Genomic DNA, 23472 nt, shown 5'->3' with positions numbered 1-23472 from the left:
ATGTTCGTATTTCTTTTCCTCAAACGATGACGTGATTGATACATACTCTTTCCGAATTAGTTACGGTGCTTCGGTTTTATGTGATCGGCTCATGAACAATAAATATGGCCAGGCACGTAATAGGGTGGTGATGTAAGCGTCAATTTCCTGCGGGCTCCTAGTCCTGTATTCCAATCGCGTACCTTAAGCAACCTATTCGAAACTACTACAAGTGTCAGCATATTCGGTTGTGGGTTGTGGGTGTGTGTGACCTGGACTCACATTAACTGGTTCGCCTGAAGCTAGCAATTGCTAAGTATTGGGAACACAGGACCTGAACGGTTGCGCGTGCGCCCGCTTGTTAATTAGCTGTCTGACGTCACTTGCGAAGAGCTTAGCTCCACTCGCCATTACCGGGGGCCTTCGGGTGGAAACGACAACGACCGCCGCTTTCTCTAGCGTGCAACAGCATCGCGGCACTGCGACCCGTTGCCAGGTCCTTTAAGGTCAATCGTTTCATCCAAAAAATCGCATCTTACCCCACTGCTAAGTTACTCCATGTTCTCCCATCTTGCCCATATTTAATACTACACTAAACAGAATCTTCGTTTTACTATTCTGGATTTGATTTAAGTTTTTGCGCCGTGTCGTGAGTCTGTTTGCTTCGTGCAGATTTTGTAAGGTGAACTAAGAATTCACTGATCGCGATTGTTAAGCCAGGCGGGCTCAAGCGCGTCGCTAAGCGTGACTCATCTTAATGGCCGCAATTATGGCAGCGAGAAGCGGCCACCGCCGGCGCAGGCAAAAGAAACGTGCCACGTGCCACTTGAGTGAGACGTAGCGAGGGCCTACTACGAACCACGTTCGACAAGTTGCCTCCCTGTCACACTTACGTGCGAATTTACAAGTGCGACAGAGAGGCAACACGTCGAAAGTGGTTCGCTTTAGGCCCTCAGACAACACGAAATATTTACGAAAATAAGTAAATTTAAAGGATAGCAAGGTACTGAAAATTCAACTCGACATCGTCACGGGCGACACGGCCCTCTGCGTTTTACTAATGATGACGTTTGCAGTACAGACCTCCCTCAAACTTTCCGAGCGGATACTATAGCGGTTTCAATGAAACTCACGAATTCTTCGTGCAACAATTGAAGGTCGATTTATTGTCTTTTCGTTGCAGTTACACGTCTAGACTAGTTGAGGATTTTTTTCCAACGTCTGATGACTAATCTTCTTGAGGTCGGCGTAGCTGTAAAAAGTGAAATAAAAAATGTTTAACGACGAGCTCTACTGCTAATTACAAAAAAATCTAGTTTTAAGCTTTTTCTTGTTTCACGGCCGGTGTTTTTATTTTGTACCTTATTTTTTTACAAGTTAATAATTGGGTGTAATTGCCGTGGATGATTTAATCTAGACATTCATTAATTTGGACTTAAATGCGTGATACAATTTTTTTATTTATGTTAGGCAATTGCTTTATTATTTGAAATTTCTGCGACCAATCGTTCGATCGGGCATGCTATCACAATAATGTAGGTAATATAAGTACTTTAATTTTATGTATTTTGTAAACGATTGTTGCTTCTTGTGCGCTTGCGTCAGATTTCTTTAGAACAGTGTTTTGCCTGCTGTGATTCAGTGCCGCACGTACATTCATTCTTATTTATTTACTGCCTCTGTGATCACTGATTCCTTGAATCCATATTTGTCCAAACTCGCTTAATCGTTGGGACAAAACAATTTGCTCAAAATGTTCATGACATCATGTTTCCTAGCAACACTTAGGTACTTGATAAATGCCTAACTATATTCATGATTTTGATAACGTGAATGCGACACATCAATAATAATAATAGCGATTTATTATAATGAATGTATTTTTATATGCAGCGTTTAACAACAATTCCGGCTTTTTACAACAGTCTGTGTTAATCGTGATGAGGGTTTTTAAATGTCACGCACCTCGCTCCGTGAAAGGGCCTGCACTCCGTGCACTAAATGCCATCACGATCTCGTTTTGAATAGTTATAAAAACTGAAGCCCATCGCCTCTCGCCAGTTCTCAAACGCGTTACAGTTGACTTTTTTTAATTTTTATTGCACAGTAAAAAATATACAGTGACAAAAGGCGGACTTAATGCTACACGGAATTCTCTACCAGTCAACCTTTAGGCCAAACAGAGAAGCATAGTTGGTGCGGGGTATGTAAAGAACACTAAAACTAGATGCTTAAAATTAATAGGCACAAATATAAATGTAATATGAAGATAAAATAAATATATAATATAATATAATGTACTTATGTAATTTACTATGCAGACACTTAATCGTGAGACTTTTCAAAAAGATACTTGCGTCAACGTCAACTTAGTCTCGGCTTGTCTTATGCTGAGAGGCAAATCATTCCAGAGACGGGTGGCTTGCACGGTGAATGAATTGGTCGTAGCACTAGAACGGTGATGCGGGATAGCTTATACAAGTTTACGAGCGGTGCGAAGTTCGCATCCTGGTCGAGCAGTTACAAATTTAAATTTAGATCGCAAGTATTCTGGCGCCACCGGGTCAAATATAATGGAGAACAGGGTGCATAAACTTTTGAGACTTCTGCGCTCACGAATGCGAAGCCAGTTGAGTGGTCGGATACGTGGTCATACTTGCAAAGGCCAATAAATGAACCTAATACACATTTTATAGAGATGACTGTCTTTAGTTTGCGCTATAGATGTACGGGTCGGTTTCAGTCTTATGACGTCACTGCCTGTGGTGAGGTGCACGCTCTGCCTTCTCGCCCCATTTCCTACTTTCTACTTCGCCAATGACTGCTTACATCGGCGATTCACCACCACAATTCCTATTATGCCCAACCCACGCCAGATGATTATAATAATCACTAAGCGGTTGCGAATGTTGCGATTGACGAAGGCTTGAAACCACTCGTTATGGTTTAGGGCTTAACTGAGTGAAACTGATGGATCTTATCTGAAATACTAATCGAATAATTAAATTTGAACCCTAAAGCTGACCCTTTCGTTCGGCAGATAACGGACTCTCGTCATATATTGAATAAGCCATAACGCCCTCGATTCTCCCGGTAATTGTTGTTTCAATTTCGACACAGCACAACAATATAATTGTACGAAACAATGGTCCACTAAATAACGTTCTTTGTTCATCGAAATGGAACCAGATTTCAGAATGTATCAATTTGGCGCTCCTAATACGTGTAAATGTCGACACTGTCGACAGCCCACGTAGCGTTTAGAAATATGTATTTAATCTGTCAAACTACTGACAGTGTACGGAATGTTTCTCATTAGCATTGGCTAATGGCGATGGTTTGGTTAAAATAGTCGTTTAATTTTAAAGCGTATCTGTAAGGAGTGGTATCTGCAGAGTAATCGTGTCGCTCCTTACTGCATGTTACTTCGACCGTACATAACTATTTGCCATCGTATTTTTACGGAAACACACGAACGTATTATGCTATTTCAGTCAGTCTCAGTACAATAAGTAATACGAACGTTTACTATAAAATACGATGACAAACAATTATGCACTACATCTGTACGCCAAAAAGACGTTTGTCATTATGGAACTCGTATAGTTAGGACTTTTGATTAAGCACAGCACTGCAGCCCCCAGTGGCAACTCCCGTCCGCCCACAACAACGGCGCTCTCCGACTCCCGATAAAGCATGATGTAGGCTGCCTTCTGAAGCCTGCTTTACTGCAGTTCCTGCAATCAGCTTTGATTGCTCGTTAAATTGCCGCTACATAAATAATTTAGACGAGCTTAGAAAATTACGGCCGATGCCTAGCGGTATCTTCTATATTGAATCAGTATATCATTCATAATTATCTACAAGTACAAGTTCGTAACGTTACCTACTGAAAACATCTATATTTGCTTAGAAATTGAATAACAATTTACTACCGCTACATTAGTTCAAGTTATCGGAATAAAGAAAACTCACAATAATACTATTAATAACAATTTTATCTATCTCTGCACTCATTAAGTTTATCGCCTTGAAATAGTCGAAGGCCGTATCGTGTCTGTTTAGCTTCGGGCCGGGTATGGAGTGCAGAAAAGCGCGGATATAAATAGAAGGGCATGAGTTGCATGACCCAAACAGGTTCCCGGCAAGTAAGGTGCCCACGCAACTCCATTCCCGTGACCCCGCACCCTCTGACTCATTGCTGACACTGCCACTGCAACTCTCGTCTGTACAATTTACCACGATGTGGTACCAGTACCACGTTAGATCAATATTAGGCTACCTACTAGTATCTATAGTTTTATTAATTGTTTCACAGTTAACCACAAAAAAAATTGATTATGTTGTTACAATACTTATGAAAGGGAAAGTCAAGTTTAAATAAATAAAACACAGGGGCTAATTTATAGCAAACAGTTTCATATTATATTTTTTTCTGATTTAACTTGTTTTAAAACTGGCCTATCTTGTTTGATAATTGACAGTGCATTGTGATAAAACTTGTCCCTGATGCCACATTAAACGCATACTGCAGATAAATATACGACCTGGTGGTATTTGTTAATGTACGCATAAATTTTCGCATTTAATTCGAACCCAGTGCACACCCTGTCGTAGCCTCCCACTGGAATATGGCTTTATAAAACCGTGACATCACTTCGTGCGTATTGATCCAAAGTTTGAGTATAAAAATACTGAAATGACACATGGGGAATAAATTAGCCGCGCTGTCACAGACGTAATTGCGATTCGTCCCTCTTAAACTACAAAAGAATATGATAATTAAAGAAGTTATTGGAAATGTCATACGAAGAGTCAATTGGTATAGGTAGACATCTGGGGCCCGTTTCTCAAAAGCTTGTAGCTTGTAATATAAATGGAAACCCCTTTCTAACAAAAGCTGTCAAAAAGTAACATCCGCTTGTATTACAAGTTACAAGCTTTTGAGAAACGGGCCCCTGGTATAATCTGCATGAGACAGGCGTCCACGAGGCGGGCGGCGGTGGCTCAGTCGTCCGTGAGTCTTGCGGACTTTTTGCATTGTCCATATTTATATACGAGTGGAAGCAAGAAATGAGGCACGCTCCACTTGCGCCGCCCTCCCCTGCAGGTAGCACTATCTATTTACATAGACGCTATCCAAACATCGTGACCGCGGCGCTACATGTGTTCAATTGTACCTGTTTCCTGTCGCGAGAACAGTTCCCACTAGAAGATTGACGTCCCATGAAGGGTTCTGTGAAGAAGATTGATAGGCATCTTGATTCCCAACAAGGCGACGATTTCTCAGTTTTAGCATGACCAGTCGGGCAGCTTTCGGCAGAAAGTTTTTGCCTGGAAAACATTACGTTACCGGTTTTTGTAATTTAGCCCCAGTATGTGGTGTATCGATTTGATTGAGTGTAATTTGTTCTGATTTGTCGGTGACATCGCTCATTCGCGTAAATTTACCATGTACTTATATCTGAATCAGAAGCAAAGCGCAAAAAGGCTTCGCTTTCCTCGTAAAAAGTTGTTTATACGACAATTTGGTTCACTCTAAAAATGCTAGTCGTATCCAATTACTTTTCGGAGCTGGATATATGTCTTTAACAAATGAAAGTAATTAATTAATAAGCCACAAATAACGTAGGTATGCAAATAAGATCGTAGGCATTTTTATTATTTTTAGGGTTCCGTACCTTAAAAAGGCCCGAAAAAAACGGAACCCTTATAGGATCACTTTGGTGTCCGTCCGTTTGTCTGTTTGTCAAGACCCTTTATTTCGGTAACGCGTGGAGGTATCGAGTTAAAATTAAAACCACATACTCCCCTGTAGTCCCTTGAAGCTGTAAAAAAAAACTTCTGTGTTACCGTAAAAAAAAAAGATACGACCGTTTATGCCGCAAAAAACGTATATTTCGACACTCTCATGAGAATCAAAATGTATAGGGTACTTCCTGTTGACCTAGAACTGTGAAATTTGGCAAGCAATATCGTCTTACACTACAAATACAGGAAAAAATCTGAAAACTGTAAATTTGTAAAAAATAAAATAAAATAAAAAATACGTTAAATTTGTACGGAACCCTCGGTGGGCGAGTCCGACTCGCACATTGCCGATTTTTAGGTTTTACTAAGCTTCTGTTGTCTTTTATATGTATTAGGTTTATTGTACTCAGAATTATCCGCCATTAAGTATGAGTTTAATGTCCTGAAACTGTTCCAGCTGTTGTTGCACATGTTTATTCGGGTCGTAAACTCTCTTTGATGTAAGTTTCAAACTTGCAGTTTAGCTTTCTTATTCAACTTATCGAAGGAATTGATGCCGGGAGTGCCTTGCATTCATTTACAATTTTACACGACAAACAAATCTGAAGAAATTGCATTTTTGTGTATATGGACTCGTTAAGCAGCGTAAGTTATTCGTAACATTAATGTAAATTGAAAACCCTATACCGAAAAGTGTTTAAGATGCTTATCTTATCTTGCTCTTTTTTGGTTAAAAATTAAGTAAATCGTGATATGTAAATGAAGCTGGAGCATTAACCTGCGATGACACGCGCCGCTTATGTCGGTATAATCTTGTCGCTAACTGCGGTTCTCGCGAAACGTCCGTGAATAGCCTCCCCACACGACGATTTCGATAATTCTGTCAGTGCACTTCCAATGCAGTTCGCAGCTGGAGATGCAAATATGCTATTTTATCATCCCGCTTGGAACCGGCTCTTAGGCCGCGTCGAATCCGAGCTGACAACGTGTTGGCGTTAAACTGATTATTTATGTCGACTAGAAATTGGTACAGTTGGTGATATTATGTATGTTGTTCTTAAGAATTATTCTGGTTTAGGGGTATATTTATTTATTTAATCTTTATTGCACAAAAGAGAAAAACCTTACAGTACAAAAGGCGGACTTAATGCCATAAGGCATTCTCTACCAGTCAACCTTAAGGCTAAGCAGAGAGATTAATATATTATAAAAATATATTGATATTGGTGAAAGTTATGCTCAAATGCAAAATCCAAATTACATCGGTGTTTTAGAGAAAATTATTATAGGCATACAGTTCATGTTTCTAAACATGGAAACACAGAAAACGACGACAACACGAAAACACTAAAAGTTCTTTAAAATCTAAATAATACGCACATCACTAGGTATGACGAGACTTTCTTTTGAAACACAATCGTTGTGAGCCATATAGAGTTACAGTTAACTTTCAATGGAATTATATTGAGTTAGATCATGCAACCCAATATCTTTATCGTCGACCGAGACTAACTAAAGTAGAAATGCTTGTGGATTTTTTTTATAAAAATCATGTCCGAGAGAAGAAAAGTTTTTTGTTCATTTCATTTTATAATCATTTTTTATTTACATATTGTTGCTGACCGTGTACTTTACCTTTAGTTAAACGCTGGTCTAAATAACGTAATGTGAAGGTGTTTATTTTGATTTCTTTAGACCTCGGCCTCGAACACGCATTACGATAAGTTTCGTGCATCACGCAGCTGAATTGGACCCTTATACATAGTTCGTATAAATCAAACGTTAGAATTTGAGATCGCATTCGTTTTATTACTCGTAGCCACTATACAGTTATACGGGATACGAATAGGCTGATTGAATCATCCCGGTGCCGGCGTAATAGCCTGCAGGCAATGTTATCAAAGCATTCGCGAATTCTCACGCCTCTTGTAAATGAGAAATTATTGAGAATGTTGCTACTCTCAATATGATACTCGTATCTATAACAAGACACGGAGTCTAATAAACGTTTGTAATTTATGTTCGCATAGGTAGCACCGGTGAAAAAATATCGCCGTCACGTCGCTACCAAATATTTTTTTCAATATTTCCTTATTTTTATCTTTCTTTGTGTGAACCACACGTAGATAATATCACACGACGAAACATTTTTCCTTCAGGTACCTATTGGTAAAATCAAAGACCTTATTTTTCGGACCCACTGCAGTTTAACTGTGATCTAGTTTTGTGTTTAATAAAAGCTGTCATTATTTATCTATAATACATTTGTATGAAAACATTGGTTATCTTAATTTAGAATGCATCCAATGCTAATCATAAATCAACGTTGCTTGAATTTGGATCATCTAATTTAAAGCAGTAATCATAGACACGCCAACATATTTGATTGTAGCATAAGATTTGGATCTTCAGTATCGAAATGTGGAGGTGACTCATCGCTGGCTAAGTAACATTAATAAACAAACTGCCTCCGGCAATATGTTACTCAATTTCATGTAGGTACTATTAGATACCCTAAATGTTTTAAAGTTATTTCGTTGCGGTTCATTATACATGAAAGGTTCACTGGTCCGTGAACAAAATTATTGAAGTGGTTACAAATCCGACACTGACTAACCTGTCCTCCTTAGTTTGTACATATATGTACTACTCTTCTATATAAACATTAATAATCTAAAGAAGCGTGAGAGCAATCTATTAATGGTAACCCTCGGTAATCACCGAAATGTTGTTCGCTTGTTTACATATGTTGTATATTGTATAGTTCCGCTTTATGGCTCCTCAAACAATGCGTAGTGGAAGTAATGGTGTGAAACTCGCTTCAGGAGTGTTATTAATCGTGTTGATTGTAAACAAGCCCGTATGTGCCGGCTAGTGAGTCAGACAATCGCGATGTGGGCCGATGGCATTGTTTAGAGTCTGCGGAGGCCGAGAGGCGCTAGGCTGCAGGGTGCTGGCCGTGCACATTGCTCACCAAGCGTTTAAATAAAAGGAACCAGAATAACTTAGACCAGGAGACCACCAACCATGTGCGGTTGGAGACTCTAGTTATGCTGGTATGCATGAGACGAAGGCTCGCCTGTTGTCGGTACGGAATAGCAGCCCTGCATTGTACAATTGTATGTAAAGGAGACGAAGGCGCTGGCGCGGGCGCAGGCGCCGCCGTCCGCCGACGCTCTCAATATCCTTGAGAAAGCGCGAAACCGTTGTTGGGCGCTGACCGACTTACCAAATTCAATGAACCCGATGCGTTTCACAATTATACGATTCATTTCATCCACTTTAATCCTACACTTAAACACGAACGAGTAAGCACAAACAGAACAATGCGGTTTCAAAAAACTAATTGTTGCTGCTTACTTGGGCTCTTACTCTCACGAAATGTCGTGATGAGGAGTTCTTGTTTGAGTTGATTCACGACCTGATAACATTGCTATTTTTACGTGAGCAGATTAGACTGCGAATAAGGAATACCACGAATTAATAGTTAATTTTAAGATTTTGCCGAAAACAAAGAAGGAACATCGAAAGCTATTTACGAGTACCTAGCAACCGTATTTAAAACAGTCCATTCTAAAAGTATTGTCCTTATTTATGGACCTATACGTGTAAGAGGTTTACCTATGGTCTATTGCTGTTTCTGACAGTACTCAAAGTAGAGTAGCTGTTCCTGCAAGAACGTGAGGTTTTTTTTTTCAGAAGTCGTGACGCTGATGGCTTAATGGTTGTACGGCGGAATGTGGCAACAATGCATTAATGTACCGAATTCTCACCGCATCTAATGGTTAGTGCGAGCAAAGAGCAAATAATAAGATAGAGCGGTACTGTCGTAGTAAATTTTGTAACCGCTGTAAATTCACTGCCATCTATCGACATACTTTAAAACTAAAAATGAAGATTTATAAAAATACGTTAAAATATATTTAAATATGGATAAATGATTTTTTTATTTGCTTTAATTATTTTTATATGATTGTGACCCATGTTCTTTCACTGATATGCGTTAAAATTATAAATAACAAACGAAACTGTCAACGCGCTGTATACGAGAGTAGGCCAAAACTTGTGGCGCCCTCTGATCGAGAATCAAATTTTCGTGATTTTCGAGGCACGTTTTTTCCTTAGATTGTATCCATCTATTACGGAGTTATATCTATCTTTGGTGCGAGACATGCACTACAATACCCTTGACCGGCCATGGGAGGGAGGCGAACTTATTTTTAACTCCACAGGTCGACAACCGCGAATCCGCAGTCTTGCAAGTCCTGTTGTGATTCGATAACGACCGCGAGGAACGCCAATTATGACTCACCATTTTTTTAATAAAAAAGAGCCTTAAAAACAATAATATGACCAGCACATCAATACAAACGCCGAACTATTTGCCAACGTCGTTATTCTGATTGCATCCGATCTACAATTCAAATTTAATCTCGATGTTTACGCAGCTGACGACGGCTTTAATATTGTTCAATTTGTGTAATTCTGAGTTCAGCGGGTACGTGCTGTGTTCTGTATATTCAAAATAAGCAGGAAGGATTTCCGCATCTTCCTAGCGCTATCTGTACCAGTAGTATAAAGATTTAAGATACAGCTATAACAGAATAGGTATATTTAGAGTTCTGTTTTACATAAAGGTACTAATGCTGAATATACGGTCATTAATGATGCGCATCCGTTTGTGTAGAACTGTAGATCATTATAACAATATCGCATTGGCAACTGTTTTGTGTTTTCACAATCAGAATCTAGTCAGTTCAGTTATCATCAAGCCAGACATTTCGGAGGCTTACCTACATTCCAGAAGTATCTAGAAATAAAGGAAGAAAAGTAAAGAATAAAAATGATTCATCTACCGATTCCAATTAATTAAATCGAAAAGAAAAAGATGAATAAGGTGGAAGAGGAAGGAAATGATGAGGGAATTATAAGAAAAAGGTAGGTACCGCAGGCTTACTAAAAATTAAACTAATTTATAATGTAAGATTTAGTTATTTATATGTATAGTCTAATCTAAATCATATTGCAGATTTATATGCAGTCATATTGTTGACACAGATTCGTCGTATGTTATAGTAATAAGAAATACAACAACAACAAACAACAATACTTAATATGCGTCAACAATATAGCCCGACTGATGCCCTGAGCTGAGTATATATAAAGAAGAACCGTTCATTCTTTGATGAAAGCTAATCCAAGAATCAATCAGCTAACTCGATAACGTAGTCGCATGTTCGGAAATTGCGATTGATTGCGCCGCAGAGAGCGCAGGACGCAAATGAAGTGCCGAGCGGGAGGCTGATCTCGATGCAATTACCGCACCGGCACCGCCCGCCCTTTCCAGGGCTTGATAGCGTTGATTTCTACTGGAAACTTCTACAATCAGCATTACTTTTTTTATAGTCTACACTTTGAACAATGTGAAAGGTGTATGAGTTTTTCCGCGGTTGTAGCCCTCGACAAAATTGAAGGCATGAGTGATAAAATCTACCTGCATTGATCATATGTTAAAACTTTCCTCAATTCACATATTTAGTTAGTAGATATTTGATGTCGTTTATCATACTAACCTAAACAGTAATATTGTACCTAAAACTTAAAATAAGCTGTCATAGAAATCACTTAACTACTGCTGTTAGGTACGCGTGGGCTTATTAAGATAGGTACTAGAGAAATATTAATTTAATTAGCAGTGTCATACTTGAAGCAATAAAATTTGTATCTTCTGACTATTCCAAAGCATTTACCCGTTTATTTTAGCATTTAACACCGTAAGCATACCACCTGGTCCGCGCTACCCTCACTAAATAAAATATTTTTGCCGGTCCTCGCCCACTCGACACGGGTTTTGCATTAGCACATAGTAACTCGCCATATTTATTGCATTACTTTCTGTCAATATCCTCGGGCTAATCTCGTAACAGGACCTGGTTCGGCCTACGTATCCAGTGTCTAGTTCATTATATTCTTGCAATGCTGTGAATTCAATTATTATTCAGTGTAAGAAGTAATACGTGAGCGCTCGTTAGGATATACCTACTCGTACAATTCACACCCGAGAACTCGGCATGGATCATGTACTCATGGTGTTGATAGAGACGGCTACAAAGTTGTTAGGTACAATTACCGTATTATGTGTAGTTTAGGTTCGTCAGACGAGCGAGGTCTGTGGCCGCGGTTCGTGATTTTCCTCCACGTCGGGTGTGTTTTCACCTCGTCTGAGTCGACCTCGCGTTCTGAACTCATCGCGTGTTGCTCTTTATTTATCTCTCATTGAAATAACCAGGACTATTTACAAAACAAAAAGAACATGCTATCGATCCTTACTGCTCGATAAGATACGATCTAAATAAATCTACATACTTAAAATAACTATATGCATTTGCTATATGACACATTTGCAACAAGTTTAATATAGATAACGAATGATAATGGCTCAACTGAACGCAATTTCTCCCCCGGTTTCGCGGAAAATATCGCCTTTTTATCGCGACATTTATGGCTTCATATTTATACTCTGATAATCAAGTAAATGTTTCGTTTCCTTTATGCGGTGCTCATTGAGCATTCTCGTGGGTTTATGTATGATTGTCTAGTCATCACTATTGGCTATTAATCAATGTGAGACGACTGATCTATATCGGCCGTGGTTGCCGGCAAGTGGCACTTGTTGCGTGGGATCCAAGCTTTCGCATATAAATGCGACGCGCACGCGTGATTTGCTGCACGAAAATGAAAACCACTCGCATATTCTATGCTAAACTGAACTAATTTATATAACTTTAAATGAATGAAATGGCCATTTAATTTGAACTGTTGCATGCCAAAGAGATGTACAAGTAAGCCTTTATTATTAATGGTTGGGGAGCCCAAGAGGGGATTTTTGTGTTACTCGAGCGCGTCAGATTAAGATGTGAGTGATATCTTGCTACCCCGTGGAGTCTACCTTAACCACTATTAGTCGTCTATGTTGAGCCTATGGTTGGTGAGGGTTTAACAAATCGTTATAGCATTAACTTGGACCGAAACGACCAAATCCATAATCTACCTAACAATTTTTTTATCCCTCCACCAACCCCCGAAATTAAAAAAAAATCGGGGGTTGGTGGAGGGATAAATTTTCCTACTCGCTGGAAAAGAAAATTTTATATGACCTTTTTGTCTTCCTATCACCTAATCTTTCGATTCCAATAGGTCACTGCTACGCTCGAATAACTACACATTTAGCATCGCCGGCTCCCCAGCTATAAGTCAAGCCATAAAATAAAATTAGCATCGATTGAACTTCAGTTGTATTTCTAACCAGGATAGTAATATTATCTATTATACTGGGAACTTTCACTTAACAAATTCATACGTGGCTTGCGTAACCACGTAGTGTACTTTGTGTTAAATTTTGCCGAAATGTAGGTCGCTTAGCGTGTAAATGGATGTTGATTCACGCTTCCCCTATGAGGCACTAAAACTAGAACAATGCAGGATTCCGGGCTTCCTCATTGCGATTTGTAATTCCAGGCGTGGGAGGGGTAATATGGAGCGTAGTGGAAAGGTAAATGGTTAAGCTAGCAGCCTAACTTGTTTATTAAATTAACATAACATTTTGATTGGTTTATGTAATAAAAATTACGGTGAATAATGGATGATACTAAGGAAGGGCAATTGCACTCTCTGCCTGCCTTACTCTTACAATAAAGCCTTTTGGTGTAAGGTCATTAACATCACTATTTTGGACAGATTATATTCTTACGTGCGCACTTGTGCAGCATTGAGGTTGAGTGTATAGGTAGATAGGGTGGCACACTAGATATAAAGATAAAAAAAGTCTCCGATGTTAATATAATTAAAATGTTTTATTCGGAGTTGATCATTAATATATAGTTCGTTTTGCGGCGTTCTTGTCAGATCACAATTAAAACAACTCCAGCAAACCCCGCACAGGCGCAATGGTGCGACATGGACAGCCGAACAAGCGGACTTCCAATTACGGTGCTCCAATAGAATCAAGCGTGTGCTGCGAGCGTTAATTACGGGGACTCCCGGCGGTGCACGCACGCATTAACTCTTTCGAGTCAGCCGCCTAGCTGCCCATGCCATGTATTCCCATGTGTTGCGGAATGCATCCATGCCGAGTTGTCTCATAAACCAGTGTTAGAGAGACATTAAGATCCATACTAATAACGCCTGATCGGGGGAGCACAATTCTACAGGTTGCCATTGCTCTGTAAGCGATTCGTAAAACAGCCTTGCGAACCAATTACCTAACTAATGAACGCCGAGCGTGCACAAAAGTTGACGCATAATTCCATTACGCCTCACCGTACGCTTGTTAGTGGTAATACTGGGACCTGGAATTAGAAAATGTGGAGGAATTAAATCAACAATCAATTCATAGTCACGGTGAACTTTTTCTTCAAACAAAAGCAGACTACAATTCCCAAATACAAAAGCGAACTTATCTCTTTGAGTAGTTTATTTCTAGCTAACAACACTAGCTGGTTTTTCTTCTAAACTTTTTAATCTTCTGTTCCTGTGTTTAAAAATAGATGCTGATGATCTACTTTTATGTCATACGACATGTTATCTCAGCTACTAAAGTGTTTTTTGTTGTTAGTCGTCTCCTTATGGGCTTCATGTCATTTGACTCATTACATCTGTTGGTATAATTATTTGGACTCGATCTACAACTACTGTATAAATGTTTGTTCGTGGTTGTGGCTAATGGAACGTTAGTTGTATCAAAGAGGATATAATAGGATAGAGCGGTACTGTCATAGTAAATTTTGTAACCACAGTAAATTCACTGCCATTTATCGACACACTTTAAAACTAAAAATGAAGATTTATAAAAATACGATAAAATTTATTTATATATGGATAAATGATTTTTTTATTTGCATTTTTTTTTATATGATTTTAATCCATGTTATTTCACTGATATGCGTTAAAATTGTTAAATAACAAACGAAACCGTCAACGCCAGCTATCCGAGAGTAGGCCAAAGGTAGTGGCGCCATCTGATCGAGAATAAAATTTTCTTGACTTTTGAGGCACGTTCTTTTCTTAGACTGTATCCATCTATTATGGAGTTATATATATCTTTGGTTGTATTTGTCGCCATCACGGCTTAGCTTGGAAAGCTTCGTGTATAGATAACTTTAATTAACACTTCAACGTTTAAGTGGAGATAGCAATGAATTCAGCATATCAGCGCGCCGCTATAACGTTTATTAAATGGGTATGATGCATCGGTTTCGCAGCTGTTGGGAGTGTTGGATTAATATCTTTGGACATACGCCGTGAGTGGTTTGCTGCATTAGTTCTTTAAATGGCTGTGATATGTAACGAAACGCATTTCTTCTTTTTCATTCAGTTAATTTACAATTAATTTGGCCGTATAATACCGTGTTGGGAAGCTATTATTTTACTTCGTTTCGTAGACGGTATTCATTCGCGAGGAACAAATAAAATTTGGACGGGACGGAATGGGAGGTCTGTTAACAGCAATATAGGTCACATTAGCATTAGCAATCCCCCCCTAGATATAGTGATACAGTGAGACCGCAACGGTGGTGTCGGATGTGATCCTTGCACAAAGCACGCACATTCCGTACGCGCATTCCATTATATGATGGACGCAATGGAATTCCGTAATTTGATCTAATCAAATCCAACGTAAGATGATATAATAACCGTTACACTTGAAGATGCTTTTACCACAATGAAAGGACCATATCACACACCGTAGAAATACTCGCACATGAAAGTATTTGCTATTTTTGCTCCGTTCTAACCGAAAAACTATCTCTTATAGTGATCTCTTAAGTAGCTCGCTTTGTCAATTTTGGAACAGGACATTGGAAAAAACAAAACACAACCTACCATTTTTCTTAGTCCCTTCGTGACATTTCGCCATGTTTAACTCCCCAAATCAAAATTAATAGAGCAACAGGGGTGCGACCACCGAAGATTTCCAATTCGCGTTTTTCGCGTTTTACGACAGACCCTAAAAGTAAATGCTACAGGGTTCCGGGGTGTCTAGTCGGCCGTTTAATATTCCTGTCTTGTCCCGTAATAGCCGCTTCCCTCCTGACTTGATCGATTTTTTCTGACCGCCTCCTGCCAGCAAAGTTTCTTGTTGCTATCTTAGGAACCATTCGGTTTAATATTTAACCCAATACAATATACAATATGCGTTTATGAAATGATAGTCCAGTTTATTGTATTATTTTTCCCATTTAAATACTGACTAACTGATTTTATTCAGCTTGAGATTTTTTTACAACCAATCATCAGGAGGCTAATGCGCAGCAGCGATGATAGAATGATGTTTATTCAGATGATCGTTTTCTTCTTGTAGACTAATTATGAACGTTTCAAATCACCTCGTTAGCAACATTTTCGCCTGGTCCGTCAAACGGCAGAAAGCTACGGCATTAAATTAAAAGTACTTTGCGGCTTACCGAGGCTCCTATTTTGAAACTGCAATGGCGGCTGGGAGGCGCCCCCCTGCTCCAACCACCAGCCCAAAGCCGGCTGCCGGGACTCATATCATATAAGCAGTGGCAATGCAGTTAAAGAGACGGGCGGATAAATTTAAAGCGCCGGAATAATTAATGTGTTATCGACTAACTGCTTCGGATTAGAATTGTAAAATTGATTTCTAATGCAGATATTACTCATGGCCTCATGCAGCATATCACTTTTTTTCTAACTAAAGTTGAGAATTGCTAAGTCATTTTACATCTCATAAAATATTGTTTTGATTATTGGCCATTATCCCACGCTGTGGCGTGACGTTTGATAATACAGCTCTATGAGGCCGCTATGAAACCATTATCGCTGGCTAAATTATTATAAATGACTACGTACCTATTTGTGGCCATGTTGATAAGTCATATGTACGTCCCTAGCATCGACATATGATGTATGAATGTTTGCGGAGAATTTTATGCTCCGCAAACATTCAACATAATGCTGAATAAAATTTGTATAGGTATATAGGTGTCGATATTTAAATATGTAGAACTTTTGCTGGGAGTCTTGGGAGTATGCACGTTGCACTGAACTCGGCGGAAAATTGCACTTGATCCTCTGCCTCCCTCCCTGTCTGCGTCTGCCTTCTCCTTTAGATACGATTTCCGACCTATTACAATTATCCTGCCTACCTCCGTTTTTATGCTCGGGACACTATCTTGGCATAGTTTATACATACAATGTGCGGCTTGTAATCTGTTTGGCATATCGTATATTTACGAGTATATCGTGTATGTTTAAATTTCGTTTATGATCATCATTAATTTGTAAATTAGTTGAGTTTTTGCATTTAAAAGTAGTCTGTGTAGTCGTACTTTTTGTTATCAAATTTTCCAGCTTTTGAATGAAAAGAAAAAATGATATAAATATAAAAATCTTATTTCTTCTTGAAAAGTAAGTGGGTATGGCGTTATTCGTACACCTCTGTCAAATTTTACAAACAGTTGATAATCGTTTGTCCCTATCCGTCTTTTTGACAATTGTGTTTGTTAGAAAGGAACAAAATTTATCAGAGGTTGCTAAGTTTTATGAATAAGGAGGTTATAGTGTTTTTAGTTTGACAACTGTTAAAGATAGATTACTGACAACAACAATAATCAATATTCATAAAAACATGTAAGAAGGTAGAGGGTAATCATGTTTGTAATAGGGCTTTTTCACTTAGTCCGGTGTAGACGGACAGGTGCAGCGCTGTACGAGTTTTTGCTGCAGGATGCAACAATGGCGGCGCATCGCATTCCGCCGAGCCGTTACGAGCGGTAATCGCCGCGATCATCGCCTCCACTGAACCCGCCGAGGGCTTCCAATCCGAGTCATCCAGATATCTCTGCGGCCGCTTCCGCGTCGCGTGAAAGGAAATACTTCCATCTGATTAGGTGTCGGAGATATGAGACTAATTTAGCGAGATGACTCGTGCTTTCCAGCTTAAGATTCCTAAGGAGTACTGCATTGATCGTTTAGTAAATAAAAACAACTTAAATACCACAGCAATAACCACTGGCAGTTAATAGTTGTAAGAATTACCAGTATGCTGTTATCACTCTCTTTTTTCCGGTTCTAATACGTGTTATGTGAAAACTAAACCTTTATGAAATATTTATTAGTATCATGACTGGTATGACTTTTTGCCTAGTAAACCCGTAGAGCACAACGGGGCGCGGTTGGCCGCGAGCCAGACCAAACAGGGTAAAAAGCAAGGGCGGCGACACGGCGGCCGCGCCCCGAAATAGCGAGCAAAGTCAAGGCGTGTGCTGTCGGAGTACATGCTCTTCGGTGTCACCGGACTACACACATGAACCTTTACTTTTTGCAACAAAGTTACTTAGACATAGAGTTATGAGGCACTCCCTAATTAGACAGGTTTTATTGCAGAGAGCCCTACAACATTAAGTTAATATACTTACCTACGTTGAATAACATAATAAGTATAAAGGTTTAATCAGGGTTTGTGCTTAACAAATTATTTTTTGTTTCGTTAATTATTTCAAAGGAGTTGCGCAGAGATGGCGTTCATGCTTCGGCTATAAAAGTGGCAAGAGGTTGAGGCTGGTTTGGCATTGTCTTTTCAACACTAGTTTGTTTATCAACCTTCGAAAAAAAAAAAATTTTTTTTATTACAAAAAGGCAAGCATTTGACCGCAATCTCACCTAGTGGTAAGTGCCGATGCAGTCTAGGATGGATCATGCTTACCTAAAAGATGTCTATTCTATATTTTTTTAAATTATCGAATTTCTGACTTAACCTTTGCCAAGACGTTTAATTTTAATATTCTTGTATTTTGAAAACTTCTCGCGAATTAGTTAATTAGTGCTAATTATTATTCTATCAACAGAGGCAACTAGACGCTCCCTACAGGGCGTGTCTTCAGGTCATGCGACAACACAGCCAATTAGCCCAATAATTTTCAGCGCACCTCCAGTTAACGCTATTAGGTATGACGTTATTGCCCAGTATCATAACGTGCATATTCCACGCAACTGATGAATATATTACCAAGCTCGGGTGTCGGGCGTGCCCAATTGGGCCTCGTCGAGTTTAATCAACATTGTTTCTTGCGAATTCATAGAACGTCGTCGGGGCTCAACGCCAGCACTCTAGTCGTTTAGGATCGATAGCCGCCCTTCATGTGACTACATGTGACTTCATGTGAGTTAATGTAATAACATACAAAGAATACATTCAGATTAGACAATGAGATGATTTATATTACATCTTTATTAATAGGACCCACTTTAAATGTATTGCTTTGTTTGCATTCCTTATTACTTAAGTAACTTTTTGTAAAAAAAAACTTCCGGCTGTTCTTGTACACTGGTGTCTTTACTGTGCTCGGCTTGCTTTCATTGACCCATTTCCTTCGCGATGTTTTTAAGAAATCATTCGCGGTATGCGCTAGTGCTCTACCTATTGTTGAGAAATTTCAGAATGGACTTCTTTAATATTTAGCATTGTAGACAATCTGTTCATTTCTATGATGCTTAAGCAAGCTTTAAAAATGAAACGACAGTTGTTTTATTCCTTACCGTTTGTGTAAAAATGAAAAACATTTCAAGTATCTCTTATTGTCTGACAGAAAAGGTTAAAATGCAATTACGAAATGTAGCTTCACAGTCCACATTTTGAATAACGGTGACTGCTAAAATCTAGGCAGTAAACAGATGCGAAAATTATATAAACGAGGATAACGGGCTCCGACACCCAAGGCGCATTACGTACTTACAGAAGGGGCACAATAGCGGTGCGCTGACTCACCGCGAGACACAACAAGGACATCCTTGCATATATGCGAGGGCGCAAATATTCATAGTTTTATGACAGCTCGTGACATAGCTAGTTTACAACACTGTCATGTCTGCAATCTCTCAAACTTTCCATTATATTCAAGGATTTTCTTCAAACAAGCCATATTAATGTCACCACGCCAGCAGCCTCTCACATCAAAAAATAAAATACGTCAGTCATTATTAATTTATTAACTATACATATGTGGCCACTTAGCCCGCTTATGTGAAAAGTTTAGTAACGATATCACCGCCCGTAGAAATATTCTGATAATTAAACCGATAACCGAAGCTATAACGAGTAAAATAGAAATTGGCTAATGTCATGATAGACCAACCTAAAAAAAATATGGTTTTCGCAGGATATCATTAAGCAAAGTCGAATAGCTCCTCAGATTTGTGACCATTCGAATTGCTCCATATCCGTCCCAGCCATTCGCCATTGTGCTGCAACAAATTGCGAACATAATAGACTTTGCAACACCTTGGTGCAGGATGACACACTGATATTTTAGCTATGATAATAGACTTGAGAAATTCAGGACGCCTTACGACTGTACTTGGAGCTCTACTTATTTGTGCGGCTGTAATTCTACTCACAACATTATATTCCATTCTTAGCGCTAAATATTTTTTCTTTATTCTTAATTTCGTGCTGTATATTAAAAAAATACACCAGACATCAGGCTTTTTAAACATGCAAAAACAGAATTAGATTAGAAATTCAGATAATTGCCTCGTGCCTTAATTATCTCAACATTATCAAGATGGTGCTGCTGTTCGTAGCAATGTTGGAATTTAGATTAAGTATTTTAGCTCATTAAAAAAGTGAACGTAATCCTACCTTCATATTATGCATGTTACGAAGGAATGCGATTATCAGCGTAAGAGCTCAATATTTAAGTTGGTTGCGTTGTGTGCTGTAGTCGGTAATAATGGATTCTACTTTCCAAGAATAATGTTTATTCTGCAATCATTTCTTTTTTTATGTTTTAAATCTTAAACATCCTTATCCCATGTTGTACTATATAAGCCATTACTTTTAAGAATCAAAACTCATATTAAAGTTACGTGCCTACAGAAATCGTTTCGATACAGGGAGTATTTTTCATAATATAGCAAATAACGAAAGTTACTATGAATATTTTTGAACCGGTACTTTGCTAGCTATCTAGATATCTCGTATTTTTGAAATTAATCACTAGTCTGTCCGTTCATTGAGAGCTCTCCTAAAGTTTCACACTAGATTGCCATGACTCATATCTAATTGTGATGTGTTAATGACTCCGTACTGAATGACCGTCGTTGTCCCCAGATGACTTGAAGGCAGTGACGAAGCGGCTGATAGTGCAGGCGAAAAGGCAGGGCTCCTGCGACAACATCTCTATAATCGTGGTGTTCCTGAAGGACCCGCGCGACATCGCCGCCGACAACCGCCCGCCCATGGATCTTGGGTAACTGTATAATGTTTATTGTTCACAGAATATAAGCCAGGGTTTGGCCGATCGTCAGTTAGGATTTAACTGTTGAAGGTATAAGTATAAAGAGCATATATATATATAGATGCACTTCGATTATGGTCGAATCCCGATCACGCACCAATTCAAGATTCCCTAGAAATTCTTGAAAGAACCGTCACAATCGGAGGAATAATTGATGCCAAATAAAAGATGCTTCTCCAGAAATATCCAACCCAGATTCTTGTACAAGTACATATCTCCAATATCCAGCTTTTCACAAAAAGTTTGGCATTTGATAATTAAGCAATCAAAACGCACCTACGGATAAAATTACCAGTTTTTGCGTAGGTTACTATACCATTCTCTCAATAACGAAATCAACAAAACCAGACGACCTTGAAAATATCGGTTGCCTGCCTAACTTTTAAACTAAATTGAGAGTCCACGCACGATCTTAAATATTTATTATATTATATCAGCATCGGCCGAGGCGCTTAAGTTAATCTTGTGTGAGTCATCGATGTGGAGTCCGACACTAAAGATAAGAACAACAAGAGTCCTGTTCTGTTACCCGTTAGCACAAAAATGTGGAAAACTGGAATAATTAAGCCGGATGCTAAATAAGTTGATCGATCTATGTGTGATAGCTGTGATAATATAATAATGATTCCCTTATGCTAAAAAAATACACTAATTTCCAGTTGGTAAACAGGGTTTTTCGGTCCAGCCCCTTAATCCGATCTTCTCTTCATCATTATTATATTATTATTTCAGTCTGATACACTTTGTAATCCGTACGGGATTAAACAATTTAAAGGGTCTAGCAGGCTAAGCGAACAAGAAGTGCCCCCAACGACGGATTTCGTCATTCTTTCAGGTGGTGTACTGGCAGGATCTAAGAACACTACGCTTAATATCAGTCCTCGATCTTCTTTTGTTTTCGAGTTATTCAGGATAATGTAAAATAATCAGCGTATCATTGAAAGTGTCATATTTTGTAAACTGTTCAAGTTAGATGAACCAAACAAAATTATATTTGACAATAATAAAATAGACTACAAAATGTATATGTTTAACTTGCATCATGTCCTTATACTTCATTATATAAAAAATATCTTTTAATTTTTTTTTACTTTTCGCGGAGGGTACACCTACAAAAAAATATGCATGAGTAGCCACTAATAACCACTACATACACATATAAAAATATTTGCATAAATCTTCGTGCGTCATGTCAAAAAAAAAAAAAACATTATCGAACATGTAGTTACTAGCATATATAAAGAAAGTACTAGTGCAGTGTGAAGATAAGTTGGTATTTAGGTATACAATCCCGTCTAATAAACCTATTTATAATGCATCGACGATGACATGTCAACATTGATAACATTTGACAAATAATATTATCTGCATTTGTTTTTTGCATTTAAATCAGCCTCTTGCCCAGTTTTTATGCGTTTTTTCTTCCCATCCATATTTTTTAATGTTTTTTCACAAAAATGACACTTAATGTTATCCATTTTGCAACACAAAATGCAAAAAAAAGTGATAATATTATTTGTCAAATGTTATCAATGTTGACATGTCATCGTCGATGCATTATAAATAGGTTTATTAGACGAGATTGTATACCTAAATACCAACTTATCTTCACACTGCACTGGTACTTTCTTTATATATGCTAGTAACTACTTGTTCGATAATGTTTTTTTTTTGACATGACGCACGAAGATTTATGCAAATATTTTTATATATGTATGTAGTGGGTATTAGTGGCTACTCATGCATATTTTTTTGTAGGTACCCGCGAAAAGTAAAAAATAAAATGTTTTTTTTTTTATAATGAAGTATAAGGACATGATGCAAGTTAAAAATATGCATTTTGTAGTCTATTTTATTATTGTCAGATATAATTCATCTAACTTGAACAGTTTACAAAATATGACACTCAATGATACGCTGATGAAAACAAAAGAAGATCGAGGACTGATATTAAGCGTAGTGTTCTTAGGTCCTGCCAGTACACCACCTGAAAGAATGACCAAATCCGTCGTTGGGGGCACTTCTTGTTCGCTTAGCCTGCTAGACCCTTTATTCCGGATACCTACACCTACTTACGCAGATCGCAGATTATTCGACCGGAATTAAAATATTTTAAAATAAACAGGCGCCCCATTTCAAAGATACGAGAAAATGGTTGGACCGGAATGTAAACAACTCAAAACATAAGTAGACCAGTGGACACCTCGCCATTGGTAACCTAATAGTACAGTCAGCTGCAGGGCAAAGGTACCTCCCCTGCATAGAAGTTTGAATGCAAAGGTGCTAAGCGAATAGTATTGCTGACTGTACATAAGATAAAGTTGCCTATGCGTCATTGAGTCATAAAACCAAAGTCGGTGCTAATCATTCCATTTAAACGATCATCGTCACATAAGGCTAAAGTATGTTGGAAACTGTTCCG

The 23472-nt window shown here is 38.5% G+C and overlaps 1 protein-coding gene across 1 annotated transcript in view; it reads left to right on the top strand.

Annotated features, from left to right (window-relative positions):
* LOC134742320 (uncharacterized) overlaps positions 1 to 23472 on the top strand; it is a 111090-nt gene that overhangs the window by 72237 nt on the left and 15381 nt on the right. Inside the window, exon 8 of the mRNA XM_063675370.1 lies at positions 20864 to 21002. Coding sequence (XP_063531440.1) covers positions 20864 to 21002 — 139 coding nt within the window. The remainder of the gene's footprint in view (positions 1 to 20863; positions 21003 to 23472) is intronic.

This window comes from Cydia strobilella, chromosome 6 (assembly GCF_947568885.1).
Source record: "Cydia strobilella chromosome 6, ilCydStro3.1, whole genome shotgun sequence".
NCBI classification, from domain to species: Eukaryota; Metazoa; Arthropoda; class Insecta; order Lepidoptera; family Tortricidae; genus Cydia; species Cydia strobilella.
Note: the sequence above shows the minus strand (reverse complement) of the source record. Positions and strands in the feature narration are given on the sequence as shown.